At 33.6% G+C, this 21,007-nt stretch overlaps 2 protein-coding genes across 4 annotated transcripts; both read right to left on the bottom strand.

Annotated features, from left to right (window-relative positions):
• Positions 1–69: 69 nt before the first annotated feature.
• On the bottom strand, positions 70–6,078 carry LOC121758820 (auxilin-like protein 1). Of its 3 annotated transcripts, none has more exons than XM_042154229.1 (7): positions 5,587–6,070; positions 1,311–4,959; positions 1,141–1,230; positions 983–1,048; positions 793–882; positions 469–645; positions 70–297 (listed from the first exon to the last, which is right to left on the bottom strand). In XM_042154229.1, the coding sequence occupies exons 1-7, from the start codon at positions 5,889–5,891 to the stop codon at positions 262–264; spliced, it is 4,413 nt and encodes a 1,470-aa protein (XP_042010163.1). In that variant the 5' UTR covers positions 5,892–6,070; the 3' UTR covers positions 70–261. The 3 variants fall into 3 exon arrangements, 2 of the variants coding, with proteins under 2 accessions (XP_042010163.1, XP_042010164.1); XM_042154230.1 differs by having other exon boundaries at positions 1,311–4,906; positions 5,587–5,759; XR_006041563.1 differs by lacking the exons at positions 70–297; positions 469–645 and having other exon boundaries at positions 807–882; positions 1,363–4,959; positions 5,587–6,078.
• A 12,135-nt stretch (positions 6,079–18,213) lies between these two features.
• Positions 18,214–19,300, bottom strand: LOC121758842. Its single transcript, XM_042154252.1, has 4 exons — positions 19,177–19,300; positions 18,934–19,052; positions 18,650–18,738; positions 18,214–18,533 (listed from the first exon to the last, which is right to left on the bottom strand). Exons 1-4 carry the CDS (start codon positions 19,226–19,228, stop codon positions 18,395–18,397), a joined length of 399 nt encoding a protein of 132 aa, XP_042010186.1. The 5' UTR covers positions 19,229–19,300; the 3' UTR covers positions 18,214–18,394.
• Between the last annotated feature and the right edge of the window lie 1,707 nt (positions 19,301–21,007).

The raw sequence follows: 21,007 nt of genomic DNA, 5'->3' as shown, positions 1-21,007 counted from the left end.
CTACCTTAGCAGCTTCAGTATTTTTTTGGGGGGGAGGAATTTATTACTATGTAAAGTGGCTAGTTCATCTTTATATGTAAAACCTGAGGATATTACTATCAAATATACATACATTCGTGCTCATCAGCAGTCAAAGGTCATTCAACTACATCAAGCTATCAAAAGATGGAAGTCATTGTCACCAACCTATTTCTAGGAAAAAAATAATGAAATCAAAGGTAAAGGTGCACCTTTTAAAATAATAGTCGCTCCTTTTCCTGGTTAATTTTCCTCTGAATTGAACTTGTTCCATGCAACCTGTGGTTGATAGAGCAGCAGTACATTACCAGACAAGAAACATAGACTGTTTGATTAAGAATCAGTGAAAGTAGAAACGAATGATCATGCAAGAAAATCAGTAGTTTTCCAAGCACCAACATATTCCATTCATCACGTGTTATTGTTTCCGAAAGATATCTGGCAACATACCTTCAGAAGATCAAAAATCTTTTCACATATGTATTTTTGTTGAATGCTAGCTCCTCGTTGCTGTAATTTGTCCGGATGTACGCAAAGAGTTGCTTTCCTGTATGTTTTCTTTACAGCAGCAGCAGTAACAATGTCTGTCAGTGAGACAGGATGCCAGGCACTATCAGGTCCAAGAATCTGCAGGTGAAGGTAAATCAACATCAATAGAGGTTCGTTCAGTAGATAGGAATGAGTTTTCTCTGTTGATGCAAATAATGGAACTTAATGGAATGCAAACTATTGTGATAGTTTATTCAGTTCTGGATGTGGAGACCTAGCACATACATATTGTAGAGTCGAGAGTAGTGCACGCAAATTCCCCTCTTTTCCTGTGGCCCATCTCTTTATATCAGCATCAAGAGATTTAGCTAATCTCTGCAATAAGAAGAAACATTTTAGTACGATATATTCGAAAGTCAATAAGCAATAAACTGAACTTCTGCTTTGTTGTAAACTTATCGAATTAGAACATTACACTTCTCTCATCCTGCTCTTTCTGGGCAAGAAGATCATATGTATTCTTCTCAGCAAGGGCCTTTGCCTGGCAAGACAATTCACAGACATTAAGCTATTTTTTCGGGGGGGAGGGGGTGTTAGCTTTTAGTTACAAGAATCAAAGGAAGATGTCTTTACCGCTCGCTCCATTATCCTCTGGTGTCTCTCTAAACTAGCTTTACATCTCTTTGCTGATTCACTGGTAGTTCCATCAGATTTCTCCAAATCCTACAAGACAATAACTAGTTAGTCTTCCGTATTTAATCAAAGTATTTGTCACAAGCAAAACACACAAAACTGATACTCACATAGAATGAGAAACTATGCTTCAATCCATTATTGCTGGAAGAACTTGAAGACCTTTCTGCATTATATTTTGTAGCCTGTCCTCTAGAGCCCATGGAATTTTTTTGAGACATTGCTTTCTCTAGAGCACGTTCACGTGCTTCTGCGGTTGCTCTTTCTACAGCAGCACGTTCGACTCTGATCTTGGCTTCAGTGGATGCCTTATCAACTGATGGCCTAGTCCCTACGGATGCCTTCACAGTCTTTTCCCGCACCTCCCCATTAACTCTCCGATGAGCTTCAGCTGCTGCAGCTCGTTCTGCCCTTTCTCGAGCTTCAGCAAAAGCTCTCTCACGTGCTTCTCGGATCGCTCTCTCAACAGCTATTCTATCCTTTTCCCGTTCTCTCTCAGCAGCCATTCTACCTTTTTCCCGTTCTCTTCCCCTCCTAATGGCTTCAATCCTTTGCCAAGAATCCATCTCATCCTGCTCATTTCCTTTGGCATCTTTATTTTCTGAGAGTGAGGTTCTGCCACGATTCTGGATATTTTCTTCCATGTGTTGACCTGTTTTTATTTCTCTTTCAGCTTCCGAAGATTTGTCCATCTCTTTAGGTTCAGAATTTGTTTGAGAGAGGTGAGTTTGGTCTTTGGAGTTCAGACATCCACTTTGTTTTGCAGCATTTACTCTTTCATCAGACTTCATATCAAGATCAACTTTTTCTTCTTCCATGTATGAGGATATGTCTTTTGCATTATCTCTACAAGCTGGAGACTCATCAGCTGATACCTCATCTACACTTTCAACATCTGAGGTTGATTGAGATTCCTCACTGTTCTCTGAGTTTTGCTGCATATCTGGCATTACATTTGTGGTATCAATTCTTTCCAACTGGTTATCAGTAGAAACATGTTGCTCAGAAAAATTTTGCATATTGGTGTTCGCAGCATTATGAATCTCAGTAGCTGTCTTGAACATATCTGAGGTTGATTGAGATTCCTCACTGTTCTCTGAGTTTTGCTGCATATCTGGCATTACATTTGTGGTATCAATTCTTTCCAACTGGTTATCAGTAGAAACATGTTGCTCAGAAAAATTTTGCATATTGGTGTTCGCAGCATTATGAATCTCAGTGGCTGTCTTGAACATATCCTCATTGTTTGGCAGTGTTTTCTCTTGATCCACATTAGTTAAAACAAAACTGGTAGACTTGCTATCGGAAGAGAACCCGTCATAAGTATTGTCCACTTGGCTTTCTGTTAACTTCTCTGCAGACGAACATCCACACAAGCTATCTGTTCCAGGCATTATATTTACCTCCACCTCAAACTGTTTATCTGCCTCATTTTCCTCTTCAGTTTCTAGAGGCAAGCTATAGTTCTCTTCACGGCCTCTAAGAACTGCTCGATATTGTTCTGCCTCGTTGTCAGCACTACAAGGTTCTGGAGTCCTACTGAAGAAGGTTGAAGTATTAACACCATGACTATCGCTGAAAATGGTGCCATGATCATTTGAATGGACAGCAAAGGCTTCACTATTATCCTTTTGAGAAGCAGAATCATTTAATTTCCGACCAATGTCTGGAAGATTTTTCCTTGTATCTGCTGCTCCATCAGTATGATTTAATTCCTCAACATCTAAAGGAGTTCTACCATTCTGAACCTCCTTATCACCACCATTTGTTCCTATCTGTATGGTCTCAATTTGCTCAAATTCTGATGCATCCATACATCTCATTGCTATCTCATTCTCCCCAATTATTCCAGGCACGGTTTGACTAACTTCATCAAGTTCAAATTTTAATTTCTCATCAATTTCTGACTTGAAAACCATGTCCACCTTGGTCACAGCTTCTTCAACTACTGGAACGATTCCAGGCTCCCTCTCATTTACATTTTCCTCCACAGATTCCTCCAGCTGCAGTTCACTGTCATACCATATAATCTCCTCATTCAACACCATTGCATTTTCTCCTTCATCACTGAATTGTGCATCTTGGTCATCTTCTTTCCACTCAGCGACATTTTCGGGCTGCTCATCGATGTGTGCTTGATCGATCATATTTTCCTCAGCCTGAGTTAGTAAATCATTATGCAAAGTATTGAAATTAGACCTGCGCATTGTCGAGTGTTCAGCCAAATACAATTCTTCATGCTCCACAAATTTCTTCTCATACATTTCCTTATCAGCAATGCAGCCAGTATCCTCGGGTGGTTCGTTTTCCTGGCTGATCCTCAAATGTCCATTTCCATGCATAATCTTCTCCTGCTCTTGTGTGCTTCCAGAAACACTTAAAACTCTTTCCAACTGTTCCAGAAGTTTTGCAGGGCCTTTTACAGTACTAGCAGTTGCCTGACACTGATCCGCAGCTTCTTCATTAGAACTCTGTTCCAGCTCTTGCTGACTCTTAGAAGTGTTCTCCGCACTTTCTATCCTTCTAGAAATATCTCCAGGACGTTCTGCTTGATGCATTGGGGAGCTAGCATTGCAGTCTACCTTCCCAGATTCCAGAACTGAAGTTTCTGCTAATCCGGTAAAATCAGTTGTCTCTCCATGTAGTTCAGATATCCCAACATTTTGCCTGATATTTTTCATTTCATCCTTTTTGTCGGTGTTAGTTGACCCACTCTGACTGCAAGATGGAGTAGAATTCTTATCTACCTCAACAAATACATCTCCATGATCATTGGCTGGTTCGAAAATCTCCATGACTGATTCCACATTAGCCTTCCTAGCATTTAGAAGATTGTCACTATGACTCAGGATTGGATCAGATTTTCCATCAACCTCAGCGAGCACATGGTATGTAGGACCTAATCGCTGATTTTTCCCTTCCAAATTGTTCTCCTTCGAACCACCAGATGCATGCTCAGTTTTAGTTGGTTTAAAAATCTCCACGACTGATTCCACATTAGCCTTCCGAGCATTTAGAAGGCTGTCACTATGACTCAGGGCTGGATTAGATCTTCCACCAACCTTACCGGGCACATGGACTGTAGGATCTAATCGCTGATTTTTCCCTTTCAAATTGTTCTCCTTCGAACCACCAGACGCATGCTCAGTCCTAGTTTCCTTCTCATCCTCAAGGACCTCAACCTTTGACCGACCCTTAGACCTCCAGGCTCTTGAACCATCTTTAGTACCTTCTCTTTTCTTTTGCATAATCATTTTAGCAAGTCTCATACTTTCCTGAGCCTGCTCTATGGCTTTCTTCAAAGCAGCAATGGATTTTGCGGCATCTGAATTTTCATCCAACTCCTCATCAGAGAGAGGTGGTGGATTTTCACCACCAATCTCTACAGAAGCATCTTTAGAAGCAAAAATTGGTAAACATGATTTATCCGGTGTGTGTGACTTTTCAGAACTTAATCCACGTTTAACCTTTGTCGCATCAGAGCCAGTACTGAAACTCCAGGTCCGGCTAACTTCACGTTTCACTAAAGGAACAGGGGTATCATCACCTTCTTTCTTCTGCGGTTGAGGAGTTCCATCATCAACAAAGTGAGTAAAACCAGGAACGGCCTGGAGTTGTGCTATATGTGTTTTCCCATTCGATTCATTGCTACTCCTTTGACTGGTCTTGTTAAATGACAAGTTAAATTGCTGCTGAAGGCCATTACCTGGATTGAGAGAACCATATTCTTGAAATGGAGATTCTGAATCAGCCGCAATCCTATTACAGTAATGTAAAGAATTCAAGAAAATGTCACCAAACAACTCTTTTCCTTCAATTATCAAATAAAAGGACACAACTAAAGATGATCTAATCATAGCACACCTAATTTTAACTCCTATATTTACACATACACCCCTTTATACCAAATGAATGAAAAAAAACGATAACTTTCTCCAAGTGTTAGGCCTAACACAAGCAAGGAAGACATATAAAGAAGAAGGAAGCACATATATTCATACTTCAAATGTTGAATTGCTCAACAATATTTTCCCATGTGAACAAGAAGTACAGCTAAACATTAGTCCACTTCATCACAGCAACATAACGTTTCTCGTTTCTAGATGAAAATGCAAACACAGAATCATTCACTGCCAAAAAGTTAAAGAAAAACTTGGAGAAAATGCAAACATAGAATCATTTACTGCCAAAAACCAAAATATAGTAGTATATTTTATGCAAACTCTGACTGGAAAAATTAAATGAACCGACCAACAAATCATACAAACTCAAAACAAACAATCCAAAAATCAAAATACATAAACGCAACATTAAAAAAATTAAACCGTTTGGCATTATTAAATTTTTTGAAAAAAACGCGCATAAAAAAAACAGAGACTCACTCACCGCGTTTTGGTTTTCTTATTGAACAGCTGCTCATGAGACAAGGCCACGTCACCAGCCTTGGCACCGAAAATGTTGGAGTAATCGAGCTCGGAGCTCCGACAGCCGCCCGGTTGGCTGAAACCAGAAAGATCGAGAACCGGAATGGAAGATGAACCGGAGAAAATCTCAGCGTACTCGAGAGGCTGAAACTTGGCTTTATCGCCTCCGGAGAGCACAACGTGAGCGTAGGGATTTCTGCGCGAGAATGAAGAGGAGGAGACCGCGGAGTGCTTTCTCCTGTGCAGCGGTCGTGACAGCGACTCCATGGAAATCGATAGGTTCGATCTTCTTCCGTTAGGGTTTTGCGTTCAGTTTGATTTTCTTCTTCTGTTCTTCGTGGTGAAGTAATTTGTCTGTTGAGAAAAAAGACGAAGAGAGAAGAAGGGAGAAAATGAGAGAAGAGAGAGAAAGAGGAAACTGTTTAAAATTGGCTTTATTTTGTGAATATATGAAATTGGGTCAACATGTTCTGATTGGGTGAGAAAAAGAATTAAAAAATACGTTAAATAAAAAGAATGCAAATGTTGTTAATTGAGATACTTTGAAATGTAAATGGTGGGGATTATTAAAGTAAAGGTTTTGGCTTTGCATGCTTTCATTAATATCAAAATTGTATAAAGATTTGCCATCTGGTTTCTCCCAAAACCGTAACATTCAATGCTTGCTTTATATGGCACGTGGATATATTTGCAATGGATCACGATATTTCATCTATTCCTACTTTTTCCAGGCATTAAATAATGTTTGTAACTGTGGCTTGTTCTGATAATTAAGAGTAAGGTCAATATATATATTTTTAATTTAATAAATCTTATTTATTACTCTAAATCTAATAATATAAAAGTGATATTTATTATTCAAATGTCATACAAGATTAATGTAATGTTATTTATATGTCTCTCATGAATGATTGCAGGTTATTAAATATGCGATTGCTTTCATTTATGAAGTATAAAATAATAATAATAATAATAAAACAAATACTAACACGCACTAGTATCAGTAAAAAAATGATAAAGTATATTGCGAATATATGAGGTGAATATTCTATGAAAAGTCGTGGGGGAATCAAGAAAATAATTGCAAATTTATTAATCAATAAATTAGACTAATCTCATTTCTAACAAGAAAACTTGGCAAAAAGTTAAAGACGCTAAGCGAGTAGTGGTATTTGTGGACTGGCAAGGCGGTGATTAATAAATGTTATTCTTTATTTAATTGAATCGAATTACTCCATATGAATTATAATTTTCGAGAAGAATTTATTGATGAGTTGTAGCTGTATATTAATGGCTTTAACATTAGACAGGACCAGTCCCAGAGACAAAGATCAAACGTGATAATTTGTACTACAACTAATTAATGCAATTTTCATAATTTAGTGGGTCCTAAACTTAGTCACCAAACAGAGAGAAATTCAAATTTGTTTCACATGGAAATTCCTTTGAGTTCGAGGAAAGGTCTCTATTTCTGCTTACTTGATAATATCAATAACGTTTGTATTTGTCTCCGACTAAGTGAAGTGATAGGTAAATACCATTTTCTAGACAAAAGCTTATATGTATGATTTGCATTCAAGAATGTTGATATTTATGTTCAAAACAAGTTCTTTTGCCCTTTGTTGGGCATGAAATTGTCTTCACGAACGCTCCACCATTTTCTATAGACGTGGTCGGTGAGATAATAGCTCATGTTGGTTAGTGCCCTACCACCTAATTAACAAGTCATTGAAGCCAATGAAGTAGGATGTTGATGGCATTGCTGAAGCCAGTGATATCGAATAACACATTTTTTTATTTAGACATTGAGATATAATGTGTCAATTGAAATCTTATTAATATCAAAAGTATATTTGATATCTCTATTTTTTGTTCGCATTAGTGAGAACTTTATGTCATTACATATGCTTGAATTAATTGAATTAGAACACTTACATCGAGTTTGTTCGAGCATAGTAAGAGAGAACAAATAAATTGAAATGGGGTTGAGAGAATCGTAGTCGTATAAACTCCATTATTTCAGAAATTATTTGTACAAAATTTGTGGCCCTACCGCTCACATGAACGTTGTAATCCAGGTAATAGCCAGCCGATGGTATTCAAGTTCTTTTTTCTTTTTCAATTTTCTTTTTTTCAAATAAAATTATAAGCATTAGATTAGTTATTCCAACCATTAGTTTATGAAGTAGATATACATATGGAACAAAAATGAATTAATTAAATTAGTTGAGTATATTGGAAGTGGAATAGAAGTCTTATTTCTGTCGTAATTTCCAATAATACTCCCTCTGTCCCCCCAATAATTGTCCAATTTGGTTCCGACACATATTTTAAAAAATGTAAAGAAAAGCAGTTTGAAATAGCTAGTGGAATATGAATTTCACTTTTATATATTAGTTTTATAATAAAATGTGAAGAAATGAGTTAGTGAAATGTGAAGTCTGCTTAGCATTTACGGTAAAATGTGAAAGTGAACAATTAATGAGGGATAAATAAAAATGACAAAAGTGGACAATTAATGAGAGACGGAGGAAGTATTTGTTATTCTTGACTTGTCTACTTTATTTATTGACGTTTTGTTTTTGGTGAAGGAAATTGATGTATCTTCATTTCATCAAAATATAAAAGAAAATTAAATAATAGTACCTAATTAATCTCAATTCTAACACGCATAAAACAAGTGATCCTCCATAAATATACTCAACAAACATGAGTGCATCGACATCCATAGAAATCCTAAAATCATATACTACTATATTTTACTAATATAATGACGAAAAAGCTCGATCTAAATGCAGATTGTGAGATGATGAAAATAAAAGTTAGATAGTAGTTATGATTAAAGCAAAGAATCTAAAGTAAAGCAATTATTATTACTTGAAAGAATTAAGGAGATCTAAAGCGTGAAGGCATAAAAAGCAGATATAGATATTAGATTGTGTTAACGTCCACTTAAAAGTTGATTGAACATTTAATCTATAAATTGTATGACTGAGTATCTTCACTTTTATTGCTGGTGATGTTTTAACTATAATAATAAACATCAGATACTATTTTTTGATAGGGTGAATCTTATACTGCAATTTTATTCATTGACTAGTAGCACGGAACACTCCGCACGACCCATTTTATTTTTCTCAAAGTATGAAATATTTATTTGATATAAGAACCCATATCATTATATGGATCTAAAGCTATAAGTATAATATCTCCTCTTTTATTATTTATAAGACTGTAATCCAAAACTAACACTAAATCTACACGCTTAAATTTTAAAATAAGTAGATGAGATTAAAGCTCACAAATTTCAATAAATAGTAGATAAAATATCAACAAAAGGGTAATATCATCATTATGTTATGATATGATAATTTTGTGGGTATTTTTTTATATCAACATAGTGTATTACAAATATCAAGAATATGATTATGAGAATATCAACACAGTTTTATTGATATTTTACGTACATTATATTGAGATTTTGCATACACTATATTGAGATTTTTTTTGCATTTGTTGATAAAATCTGCTTATCAACATGTATGAAAATTGAAATATAATTTATCAAATTTCATCACCCGAACATCGTCGGAACATATTCAATTGAGATCTCGTTGGAATCCTTATAAAATTATCTTTAATTTGATATATTTTTCGCGAAAAAATAATTTAAATAGAGAGAGTTACGTAAATTTAAATTTTAAGATGATTTTGATAAGAGAGAATTGACATTAATACCATTTAAGTTTATATAATAATTTTTTTAATTTAAAATATAATTCATGTGATATTACTAGATATCCGAATCTAATGGTTAAGATTTGGTCTTAATTTGTTATTGTTAATTAGTTAGCAATTGATCACTCCCCTACATCTCCAATAATACATTCGATTAAAATACTCCCTCTGTCGCATTAAACATGAAATGTTTTTCTATTTGGGTTGTCCAATTAAAAATGAAACGTTTTCAAAAATAGAAATATCACTCTCAATACTTTTTTCTCGTTCTTACTTTACTCTCTCTTCATTAACTCACAAAATAAAACTACATCTCTCTTACTTTACCATCTCTTTATTAATCCACAAAACAACACTACATAAAGTCTCGTGCTGAAAACAAAATATTTCATTTTAAATAGGACGGAGGGAGTAGTAAATTTTATTAGTGTATAAACATTACTTATTCTTAAGAAATCTATTTTATAAAAAATTGTTGTTTAGTTTACAGGTTTTAAATTCTAGCCGTCTTTTATTTAATTATTAAACGGAAGAGAAGTCCAACGTTTCAATTCTGCGAACTTTTTTTTCATTAATAAAAATCAAAATGCAACACACACAATCCTTTAATATAAGAGTGAACTACAAAACTAGTACCCAGAAAATAGGGTTTGCACCTTTTTAGTACCCAACATTTACAAAATCACATTTTCAGTCAAAAAGTTTCATAAATCCCAAATTCAGTTTCAACTTTTACTATTATACCCTTCATCCTTTGAGGGGTATATTTGTGATATCCCTGACCCGAAACATGCATCATTTTGCATTATTGCATATTTTATTCCGTATTTCGAAATAATGAAGATATTATGTATAATATAAATTTGTTTAGCATATTAAATCATTGAATTAAAGTAGTAGTGTGTGCATGGGACTTAAAGTAGTAGTATATTATATATGTGTACAATATCAATGTGTGTATGTTTAATAGTATATGTAATATTATGGGAATGGTTGTGTAATGGGACACGTAGGTGTTGTGCATGGGACACAACACATATATATGCATGGAAGATAGGTACTACACGTAAATAGGAAGGGAATTGCATGACTTTTTTAGAACTTATCTTCACTTAATGAAAAATTTGTGAACTTTTATTTATTATTTGTTTGAGTCGGCTAAGTAGCCGACGTACATGTTTATGTACATATATATATATATATATATACTATATAGTTTATCTTACAAAGAAAAGGGGGTTTGAGAAAGTTTAGAGGAAAAACAAAAGTAAAGAGAAAGGATTCGAATCGATGGTTATAAATTAAGAGTTGGAATCAGGAACTTAATAAGTTTACCTATTGTGATAAGGTATGTATAAATCACACTTTTAATTTTACATGTTTTATTTGCTTTCTTGTTAGTTGTTAAACAAAATGAATGATTTGATTATATGATGTGATCCAATATGAATATGTGTTATTTGATATAGATGGTGGAATATGATATGGATATGTGATTGGTGCAATGAATATGATGTTGTAAATGAATTATATGATAGAAATATGTAATTGATGTTTTACATATGGTATTGAAAGTACATGAATCATGTGATTAAAGAGGATCTGTGACAGCCTTGTACTGGATCTGAAATATAGAGGGACCTATGAGTCCAGATACAGAGAGGCCTTCGGGTCAAATACAGAGGGACCTATGAGTCCAATTACAGAGAGACCTTCGGGTCATAGAGGAATCCCGGGCAGATACCAGGCTTGACTGTTACAGAATAATAAACTGAACAAAGTGGCATGTGCATATGTATATGAATTTGTATGGAATATTTGTTGGTGATTGCTATATATTTTGGTTTAAGAATATGGCTGACTATTGAACTGTGGAATTAAAGGTAAGATTTATATACACTGAGTTGTGGCTCATTTAAACCACTAAATTTTTTCAGGAATAAGATAGCAATAAAGTTTTGACTGACGTGGGTCATAGGAACTCCACGTGTTATCAGGTTCGGCGGCTGACGCATTTTGGCAACCTTCTCCTCCTCATCATTTTGCATATAGATGAATGTATAGTATATACGGTAGTGACAGGGTTCCACTACTGTGTAGAATGTTTTGAAATATGTACTTGTTATATGTTGAATTTTAGAATTATATAATATGTGTGTTCTATGTACTAGACACGTGTATTGATTGTTTTTATGATAAGGAATTTATTTATTATAAGAGTATACGTTAGAGGGGTTGAGGTGTCACAATATTTGTCCATTTACCTATTTGAGGAGGGCACCAAACTTGGGATTTTTGAATGTTTTTGTTCTTCATTTGTGATTTTTTAAGGACAAAAACTCTTTTTGGTATTAATAAATTTTTGTATATTATCTCAAAACAAATTATTTAAATCTTTGTAGTTTTATCTAAACATGATATATTTAAATCTTTGTATTTTTATTTAAATTATTATATTATAATCTGGAAATAATATCTATTTGTAGTATTATTTTTAAAATATTGAATGCTTTATTTTTAAAGTATAATTTTTAGTTTAATGCTTGATTGCAACAATAATTTATAATTTATTAGTTAACGATTTTTCTACAAAAATTAAGTTGTAATTTATTTTTATTTAAAATGAACTGAGTTCTAGTTTATTTTATAAAAATAATTTTATTTAAATTATTGTTGCAATCAAGCATTAAACTAAAAATAAATGCTTCAAAAATAAACTGTTCTATATTGATTTCACGAATGCAATAATTTAAATAATACTACAAGGATTTAAATATTTCATGTTTAGATAACACAACAAAGATTTAAATAATTTATTTTTTAAAAATATACAAAGATTTAATAATACCACAAAAATTTTTTATCCTTAAAAAATCATAACAAAAGTATATAAACATTCAAAATCCCAACAGAAGTACATAAACATTCAAAAATCACAACAGAAGCACATAAACATTCAAAAATCACAAATTTGGTGCCCTTTGCAAATTGATTAATGGACAAATACACCCCTCAAGGCTAAAGGGTAAAATAGTAAAAATCGTGACTGAGTTTGGGATTTATGAAACTTTTTGACTGAAAATGTGATTTTATAAATGTTGGGTACTAAAAAGGTGCAAACCCTATTTTCTGGGTACTAGTTTTGTAGTTCACTCTTAATATAATTCATATATGTAACTGTCAACCCTTTCCTTTCCTCCATATATATAACTGCCGTAAATCTAGACATTCATTAACAAAAGCATTCTTTAATTAAATTATAAATTATTAACTAAAATGGCATTATCGTAAATATCCCTAAAATTCCCATTTTATATATGTATAGATAGATACAAGTTAAATTTGATAAATTTCTAAATAGTTTTTTAATATGTTTTCAATAACGTCTCAAGTTCAATATTAAGCGATATGTGATGTTAAAATAAGAACAGGTCATATTTTTTAATTTTATTTTTTTATGAAAATTAGTCTGTACTTTTTGTATAGGGTGAATCTCATACTACAATATTATTCACTGATATCATACATGTTAAATTTGATAAATTTATACACAATCTTTTAATGCGTTGTCAATAACGTCTCAAGATAAATATTAAGCGGCATTAAAATAAAGAGCTGGTCATATTTTTATTTTTATTTATTTTTATGAAAATTAGTCTCTATCTATTCATAGTAAATTTTCTGCTCAAATGGAGTAGGTCATATTTTCTACTCCCTCCGTTCCATAGTAGGGGAGACATTTCTTTTCAGTACGGAGATTAAGAAAAAGGTGTTTAATATATTAAATAAAAAGATAATAAAATAAAAGAGAGAAAAAAGTAGAGAGAATAAAGTAAGAGAGTGTGAAAAGTAAGTGAGAAGAAAAGTGTTGACTTTTACTAAAAAAGAAAATGACTTCACTAGTATGGAACGTACCAAAGTGGCAAAATGACTATACAACTATGGAACGGAGGGAGTATTAACACTTCAACATTACAAACTATTATTTTATTTTGGATGGAATATGGTATATTAATAAAAGATGTGTGAATTTTCTAAACGAAGAACGTTTAACACAAAATTAAAATAACGAGTATGCACTGTATATTTGAACTGATTCTGAAGCTGTCCCCAACCAACATTTGGTGCAAAAACTTAATCTATTTTTATGTTGGCCAATTATTTCCTATTTTCAACCTTAGCTCGTTATGTGAAGTGTACGTAATTTTTTATACTTATTCACTTTGTCAGTCTTATCTATACATATATAAAAGATGAATTTAGATGAATTTTGGAAGTAAAGCATACATGTCATTGAGATTTTGAAAATATATTTCTAAAATATAATATAAATTATAAGCATTAAATAATGTAACGAAATATTAATATGGCTCTTCATTTCTTGATTAACTGTCTACTAAAAAAATAACACAAAGTAATATTAATAACATTCATGACCACTTTTATACTTATTCAGCCAACTAAGTTGAGAAGGTAGAAGGTTTTAGGTTTTGGACTATAAATATATGGCCTTTGATCTTTTTGTTGTTGATGATGCTTTTGAGCTTTTTGGTATATTTTAATATATATTTATAGATTCTTTCGACATGTATATGTGGTTGATATTTTTGTGGTAGAGATTGAAAAGTGTTATAATTGATCGAGTCTCATTATTCACAAATCCACCTCTTGTTGCCGAACTAGAGACCAAATTAGAGCCCTTAGATCTAGTTTTTAACGAATGAGATGAGATGAGATGATGTAGTGAAAATTTTCGCTCTTCGTTAGGTAGCCGAATTACTTCAACCGAGGGTATTTTTGTCAAATTACATTTATATTTTATTACTTCATCCGGTAGATTTATTACTTCATTCCAATAGTTATTTACTTCATTCTAGGTTGAATAAGTAATAATCTAGGTGAATGAAGTAATAATGTAACTGATTGAAGTAATAGTCTAGTTGACTGAAGTAATATAGAAATCTAAATAACGATGATTTTTATACTTTTTCTTCTCCAAATTCATAGCTAATAACAATACAAGTTGAATAAAATAAAAGTAGGCACGTTGTGATTCCACCACGTATTTCCCCACTTGTTGATTTAACTACTCACACTTTCAGCAATTCACCTAATAAACGCACACTCAAAATTGCTCTTCCTCTGCTCCAACACATGTCCAATTCTCGTTTTCATTGCTTCCCTTGTTTGAATTGCAGCTGTCAAGGTTTCCGCCATGGATGTGGCTGCACAACTAACCCACTGTGTAACCAATCATCTCCATCGAGCCTGGTCGTATTCTTCCGTTGCCGGCTGAAATTACAGTCCAGGAATCACCATTTTTCCCCGAGGATTAGGCAGAATAACGTGGTGAGAGCAGTCGCCACCGAGCCTAAGCCGTCGGATACCAGCCTCCCACTATAGTTAATCGGAGAGCTTCTCCATCTCCACCAGATCGAAGATCCACTCTGCATAGTGCTGCTTCTTCCTCGACTCCGATGCGGTGGGACGGGGGAGGCCGCGCGCCGGAGGTAGTTGGCGTGGGGGATGAGTGAGAATTGTAGAGAGAGAGAGAAGTGGGTTGAGTTTGGGAAGATAAGAGATGCTATACAGTAACTGCATAATAATAGATATTCCAAAATTACCCTTTTGTTAATAAAAAAAATCATATAATTTGTAATTATTAATATGCATAATATTAGATATTCCAAAATTACCCTTTTGTTAATAAAAAAATCAGATAATTTGTAATTATTAATATCCATTAGATGTGATTAATGGGTGGATAAGATTTGGTCTCTAGTTCGGTCTTTAAAATTGGTTCGACATTGATCACAACTCATAATTGACGTATGCAATTTTTATATTTGAAACTTATTTGATTAAATGAGTTTATATTGGTATACTAATTTGTTATTGAATACATTTGAGATTTTAGAATTTGCTATAATGTTTAGGGTTATTGAATATATTGGTATACTAAACCCTAAACCCTATACTGGTATACTAATGTTGTTGTTTTTCATTTCATAAATGTGAATTTACAATTTCGATTTAGTGCGAATAACAAAATTAGTTCGGTCTTGCATCGCACGGGCGTGAGTGATACTAGTTTATTTAAAAGTACTACTCCCTCCGTCCCACTTTGGGAGTCCCACCCATTTGAGTTTGGCACGGGTTTCAAAAAATGTGAAGGAAAGTTGGCGGAAAAAGATAGTGGAATGCGAGTCATACTTTTATATATTACTCCATTCGTCCCGCTTTAGCAGTCCCAGTTACTTTTGTGCACTCGTTTTGTAAAAATGATACTCCCTCCGTCCCATGTTACTCACACTTTTCATTTTAGGCCGTAAATTTGGGATTGATTTTTTAGTGTAATTAAATTAGAATTTTAAGTGTAATGAGACATCACTTAATAAATGAGCCCTTAACTTAATCTAACATATTAATTAAATACATTAATTCTAACTTAAACTATAAACAATGTAAGTAGTTTGTGACGAGCCGAAATGAAAGAGTGTAAATAACATGGAACGGAGTGAGTAATAAATAGTTAAAGTGGAGAAATGGTAAAGTAAGAGAGAGAATAATGTAGAGAATACCCTCACTACATTATTCTCTCTCTTACTTTATCATTTCTCCATTTTAACTATTTAGAGTGTCCACAATAGAGAGCCGCGGCTCCCTATAGGGGTGGAAACCGAGGGCCGTGGCGGAGGGTAGGGCAGCGGCTTTGCCCGCGGCTCCCTATTGCACGGCGCCAGCGGCGCCGCAAAAGCTTTTATTTTTTTTACTTTTTTTATTTTTTCGATTTTTTTCTATAAATACACTACATTTTATACATTTTCACCTCACACACATTTTACACCCTAATTTTCACTATCTATAATTTTGTTGTCTCAATATGCAAGGTGTAGACAGTGATGAAGCTAGAGACGAAGCGGCAGATTCTGATGACACCATCGAGTAAGCGGTGGTGGTGTTTTTTTAGTGTTTTTATAAAATTTTTGTTGTATAGTTTTCCCCTATCTATAATACAACGAAGATTTGATTTTAATTTTTTTATTAAATTTTGTATTTTTTTTCTAATTATTATAGTCTGATAATATTTATTCTAATTGAATTAAAATATACCAATAATTGATAAAATAATATTATTTGTGACTGTGGCTTGTCCACTATTGAGGTGGACAAGTTTTTTGTGATTGTGGACAAAAATTTGTGGCTTGGCCTTGGAGTTGGCCAAACTATTGTGGATACTCTTATTACTCTCTGCGTCCCAACTAAGTTAAGTCATATTCCTTTTTTTGGATGTCCCAATAAAGTTGAGTCATTTCTTTTTTTTGACAAAAAACAAAAATATTTCCAATCACTCTTAATTTATTCCATCACATACTTTACTCTCCTTTATCTTTCCTACTTTATTCATCTCTCATTTTAACACAATTTCTTAACCTCCATGCCTAAAAGTTTTGTATCAACTTAGTTGGGACAGAGGGAGTATTATTTTCATAAAATAAGTGCACAAAAGTAACTGTGACTACTAAATCAGGATGGAGGGAGTAATAATTAGTAATGTGAGTGAAAAAAGGTTAGTGAATTGTGGTACCTATTACCTTTTATAGAATATTTCAACCGAAACTCCTAAAGTGAGACATCCAAAAATGGTAAATCAAAACTCTTAAAGTGGGACGAAGGAAGTATTTTATAATTATAAAACTTTAAAAACTAGTTATACACTATGGTGCACCTGTAAATTTATGCAGAAATGTAATCTACATTAATATGTTCATAAATATTCATATACAATAATAGAACATTGATACATTAAAACCTTATATCAAGCTTATTATGAGAACCCTAAACGTTATAATGGGAGGCAATAAATACGAATCTATAGCGTATGTAACAATCGGTTTCAAGAAGATTAGTTGAGATCCTTGAATTGAAGACGGAAATCCTGCAAATTTCGAAGAGATTTTTGCATAACATTATCATTGTTTTAGTTGATGTGAGACAAATTTGTAGATTTACTAAGTTTTAATTGGTCTATTGTTGGGTTGATTCTGAATTTTCTTTAACCAGCAACTTGGGCCTTTGGGCCATAGTACAACGACTTCAAATAATTGTTAGTTTGAATCTTGAGTGGAGTGTATTTTTTACTATCATTTTAGTTTGTAATTAAAATTATATACTCCTCCCGTCCCAACTAAGTTAAGTCAAAACTTTTGGGAATGAAAATTAAGAAATTATGTTAAAAAGTAGGAGAAAGAAATAAAAGAAAGATAAGGAGAGCGTAAAGTAGGTGATGGAATAAAGTAATAGTCATTGAATGTTTTAATTTTTTTTTATTAAAAAAGGAAATGACTCAACTTAGTTGGTACATTATTATTATAGTGTCGTTATTGTGACTTGTGTCGTGTCATATATGTGTTGTTATCGTGTCGTGTCGTGTTGACCCGAAGTGGTTCGTGTCGTTAATGGGTTCGTATCTGAGGGTAGCGGGTCGTGTTCGTGTTTGGAGTTTTCTTAACGGGTTGTATTCGTGTTTATTGTTATCATGTCGTGTCGTTATCGTGTCGACACGATAACGATACAGCACGCATGATTTGCCACCCCCGATAAGTAGGATAAAGATCATCAAAACACCAAACCATAAAAGAAGAAGGCACACATTCCGACGCATTGCATCTCTCAAAGCTTGTCTATAACTTATCATGCACCACTTACAATCTTCATGAAAATTATCTGTTTTATTCTTGTAATTCCGTCAAATTAGTCAATTTATTTGAGGTGTAAATAAGAAGGAAGTCATTTTATCTTTAAAAATAATATATTAATCCGAAAACATTTATTAAGGCACAATTTGTCGTATGAAAAAAAAAATCTTTAATTTGACATAACATTTGAGGCATAATTTATCTTACATAATGAAAGACAGTCCATTTGTGAAGGCATAAATAATCTTACAAGTCTCATAATATAATCTCACACCTCTCTAAACATTAGACCTGGATATTAAATATTTACAAGTTACAACCACATCAACCCGGTCAGTTCGAACTGATGCCGGTCCGGCTGGTCGAACCGGCCACATCAGCTACATGGAACTGTGACACATACTTTTGGCCAATGCCTTCTTGTCGAATAACCGGCGGTTCATTTAGAAATGCCCAATTACTGCTTATCCACCTACAATTAGAGTAAAATAAATACTCCCATCAGTATAATAGTGAGCCAAATTTATTGACATAAAAAATTCAGACAAAGTTGATTGTAAAAGTTAAAATATTAGTATTGAGATATACCAGCCATTCTTTTGTAATAAGAGATTCTTTTCCGCTTCTTCACCATTTGCACCCTCACATCTATCAACAGCTTCTTCAAATATCATTTTCTGCACATATACATTTAAAAAAAACTATGCACAATAAGTAATAATACACGGTGATGCAAGATTTCTGAAAGAAGAAAATATAATCTACATATAAAGTTGTTTTATAGTAAGAAAAATACATTATCTAATAATATTTGAAGAATCAAAAGACTCTTAAATTCTTTGTAGTATAATTTATTTAAGGAGAAAATTAACCTGGGTTCGAGGTGAGAGAAGAGAGATATCTCTGAGGTGTTCCTCCTCTTTGAGTTTCTTGGATTTCCAAAAGGCATCAATTTCATCCTTGGTCAGTGATTTATTCCTTGTTAAACTAACTATATAGGGAGGAAAAAAAATGAATTAGTGATTTAAAATATGCAGGGCACAACATCTATAACTAATCAAGCAAGCATAACTAATCATCAATTTAACTAATATAGAGACAAAAATAGTGCTAACCAGCTTTAGGGTCTTTGACATTGGAGCCCCAACCTGCCATAAGAGAACCCATAATTGAATGAAATCTACGAACTTTGTAAGTGAACTTAGTTTTATTACAACCTTATTAAGAGTGATATTATTGTAGGCTTTATATATAGTTAAGAGATAGAATTGGTTTTGTAATGGTTGGTGGGCCATGGTTTGGTGTTGAGTGAAATGGTTGGTGGGCCATTTTTGGTTTGATCTTATCTTCATGTGACAGATAAATAATTTAATTTCATTTAGTGCGACTAACAATAGTTTTTTTATTCATAGGAGATAAAACTTTGGACTTTGGCAGCCGGTTTATTCTGCAAGGACATGTTAGAATTTTGTTTTTGCCCCTAGATTTGCTAAACCACAACTTTATTAGATTGGATATTTTTATTTGTATGTATATCTATTAGAAAACTGCATGCGTAGTTGGTGGATGTCACTGCACATTGATAAGTTTTGGACTATCAAACAACAACTTTTTTTTAATGTGTAAATTTAATGTTGTTGATTGACAATAATTAGAGTTACTTTATTAGTTTATAGTTCATCATAATTTACAACTGCTACTTAATTGAAGATGAGATATTTAGAAGATGGACACTAAGATAATTTGAATCAATCAATTGACAACTAATAACGTGTGGGATAAGTGACGGTGGACTTCAATTTTTTATGTAGGAAACATTAATTCAACATGATGGAAGAGAAATTAAAATACCCACTTTCCGTTATATACATATAAAATCTATCAATTCGAAAATAAGATTTTATAATGATCGAAATTACCTAAACGACTTCCATTGTCACAGTTGTCTTAACACATCTCTAACACAAAATTGGATAATGTGTAGTACAATTTTCACAAGTTCTCTTGCATGTTACATAAAAAAGTTAAGGTTATTTTCTAAATTAAATAGCCCGAATCCACCTACGAATATCCTATTTATTGCACTATACCAAAAAATTAATATCCTAACAAATCCAGTGAGATTACCCAATTAATTAATTATTGAAGCCACCGTCAACAACAAGACTAAACTCTAAACTACATTTAGATGGAGGTATGCCAAAATTCAAGTCTAATCATTGTAACCCTTGCTTTGAATGATCACTAGTATAATAATATCACCAAGACAATTGCAATAACTATTTTGCAATTCCTAATTTATTAATCCAATCAATACGCGTCCATATTTTGGCTAAATGAAGGTATGCCAAAATTCAAGTCTAATCATTGTAACCCTTACTTTGAATGATCACTAGTATAATAATACCACCAAGACAATTGCAATAACTATTTTGCAATTCTTAATTTATTAATCCAATCAATAAGCGTCCATATTTTGGTCACTTTGACGTCCATACACTTAGAGCATCCACAATGGGACGCCCGATGGCAGGCCCGATGCGTGCCATCGTCCGCGCCATACGCCCACGCCCGATGCATCGTCCGCGGTTGAAGCGCGGACGATGGCCTATCGTCCCCGCCATTGTGGGCTCGGCGGACGATGGGCTATCGTCCGCGCCATCGGGGGCCCCATGGCGGGATCGGCGGACGATGGTCGCGAACGATGCCACACGTTTTTTAATTTTTGTATAAATACCCCTACCCCACCTTCATTTGTAACGTTTAATTTTCATGATTTCACTCTCGAAACTCATATTTTTATTATTTCGACGAAATGGATGCAAGTCCCAACAGTCCGATGGTTGGGTAGGCGCGTTGGCCGGGTACAGAACCCGACGAATATCGGCCGTTCGACGCCAACACACAATACGATCCCTAATTCAGTACAGAATCGTACGGTTTGGA

The sequence above is a fragment of the Salvia splendens genome, chromosome 12, assembly GCF_004379255.2.
Source record: "Salvia splendens isolate huo1 chromosome 12, SspV2, whole genome shotgun sequence".
Lineage (NCBI taxonomy): Eukaryota > Viridiplantae > Streptophyta > Magnoliopsida > Lamiales > Lamiaceae > Salvia > Salvia splendens.
Note: the sequence above shows the minus strand (reverse complement) of the source record. Positions and strands in the feature narration are given on the sequence as shown.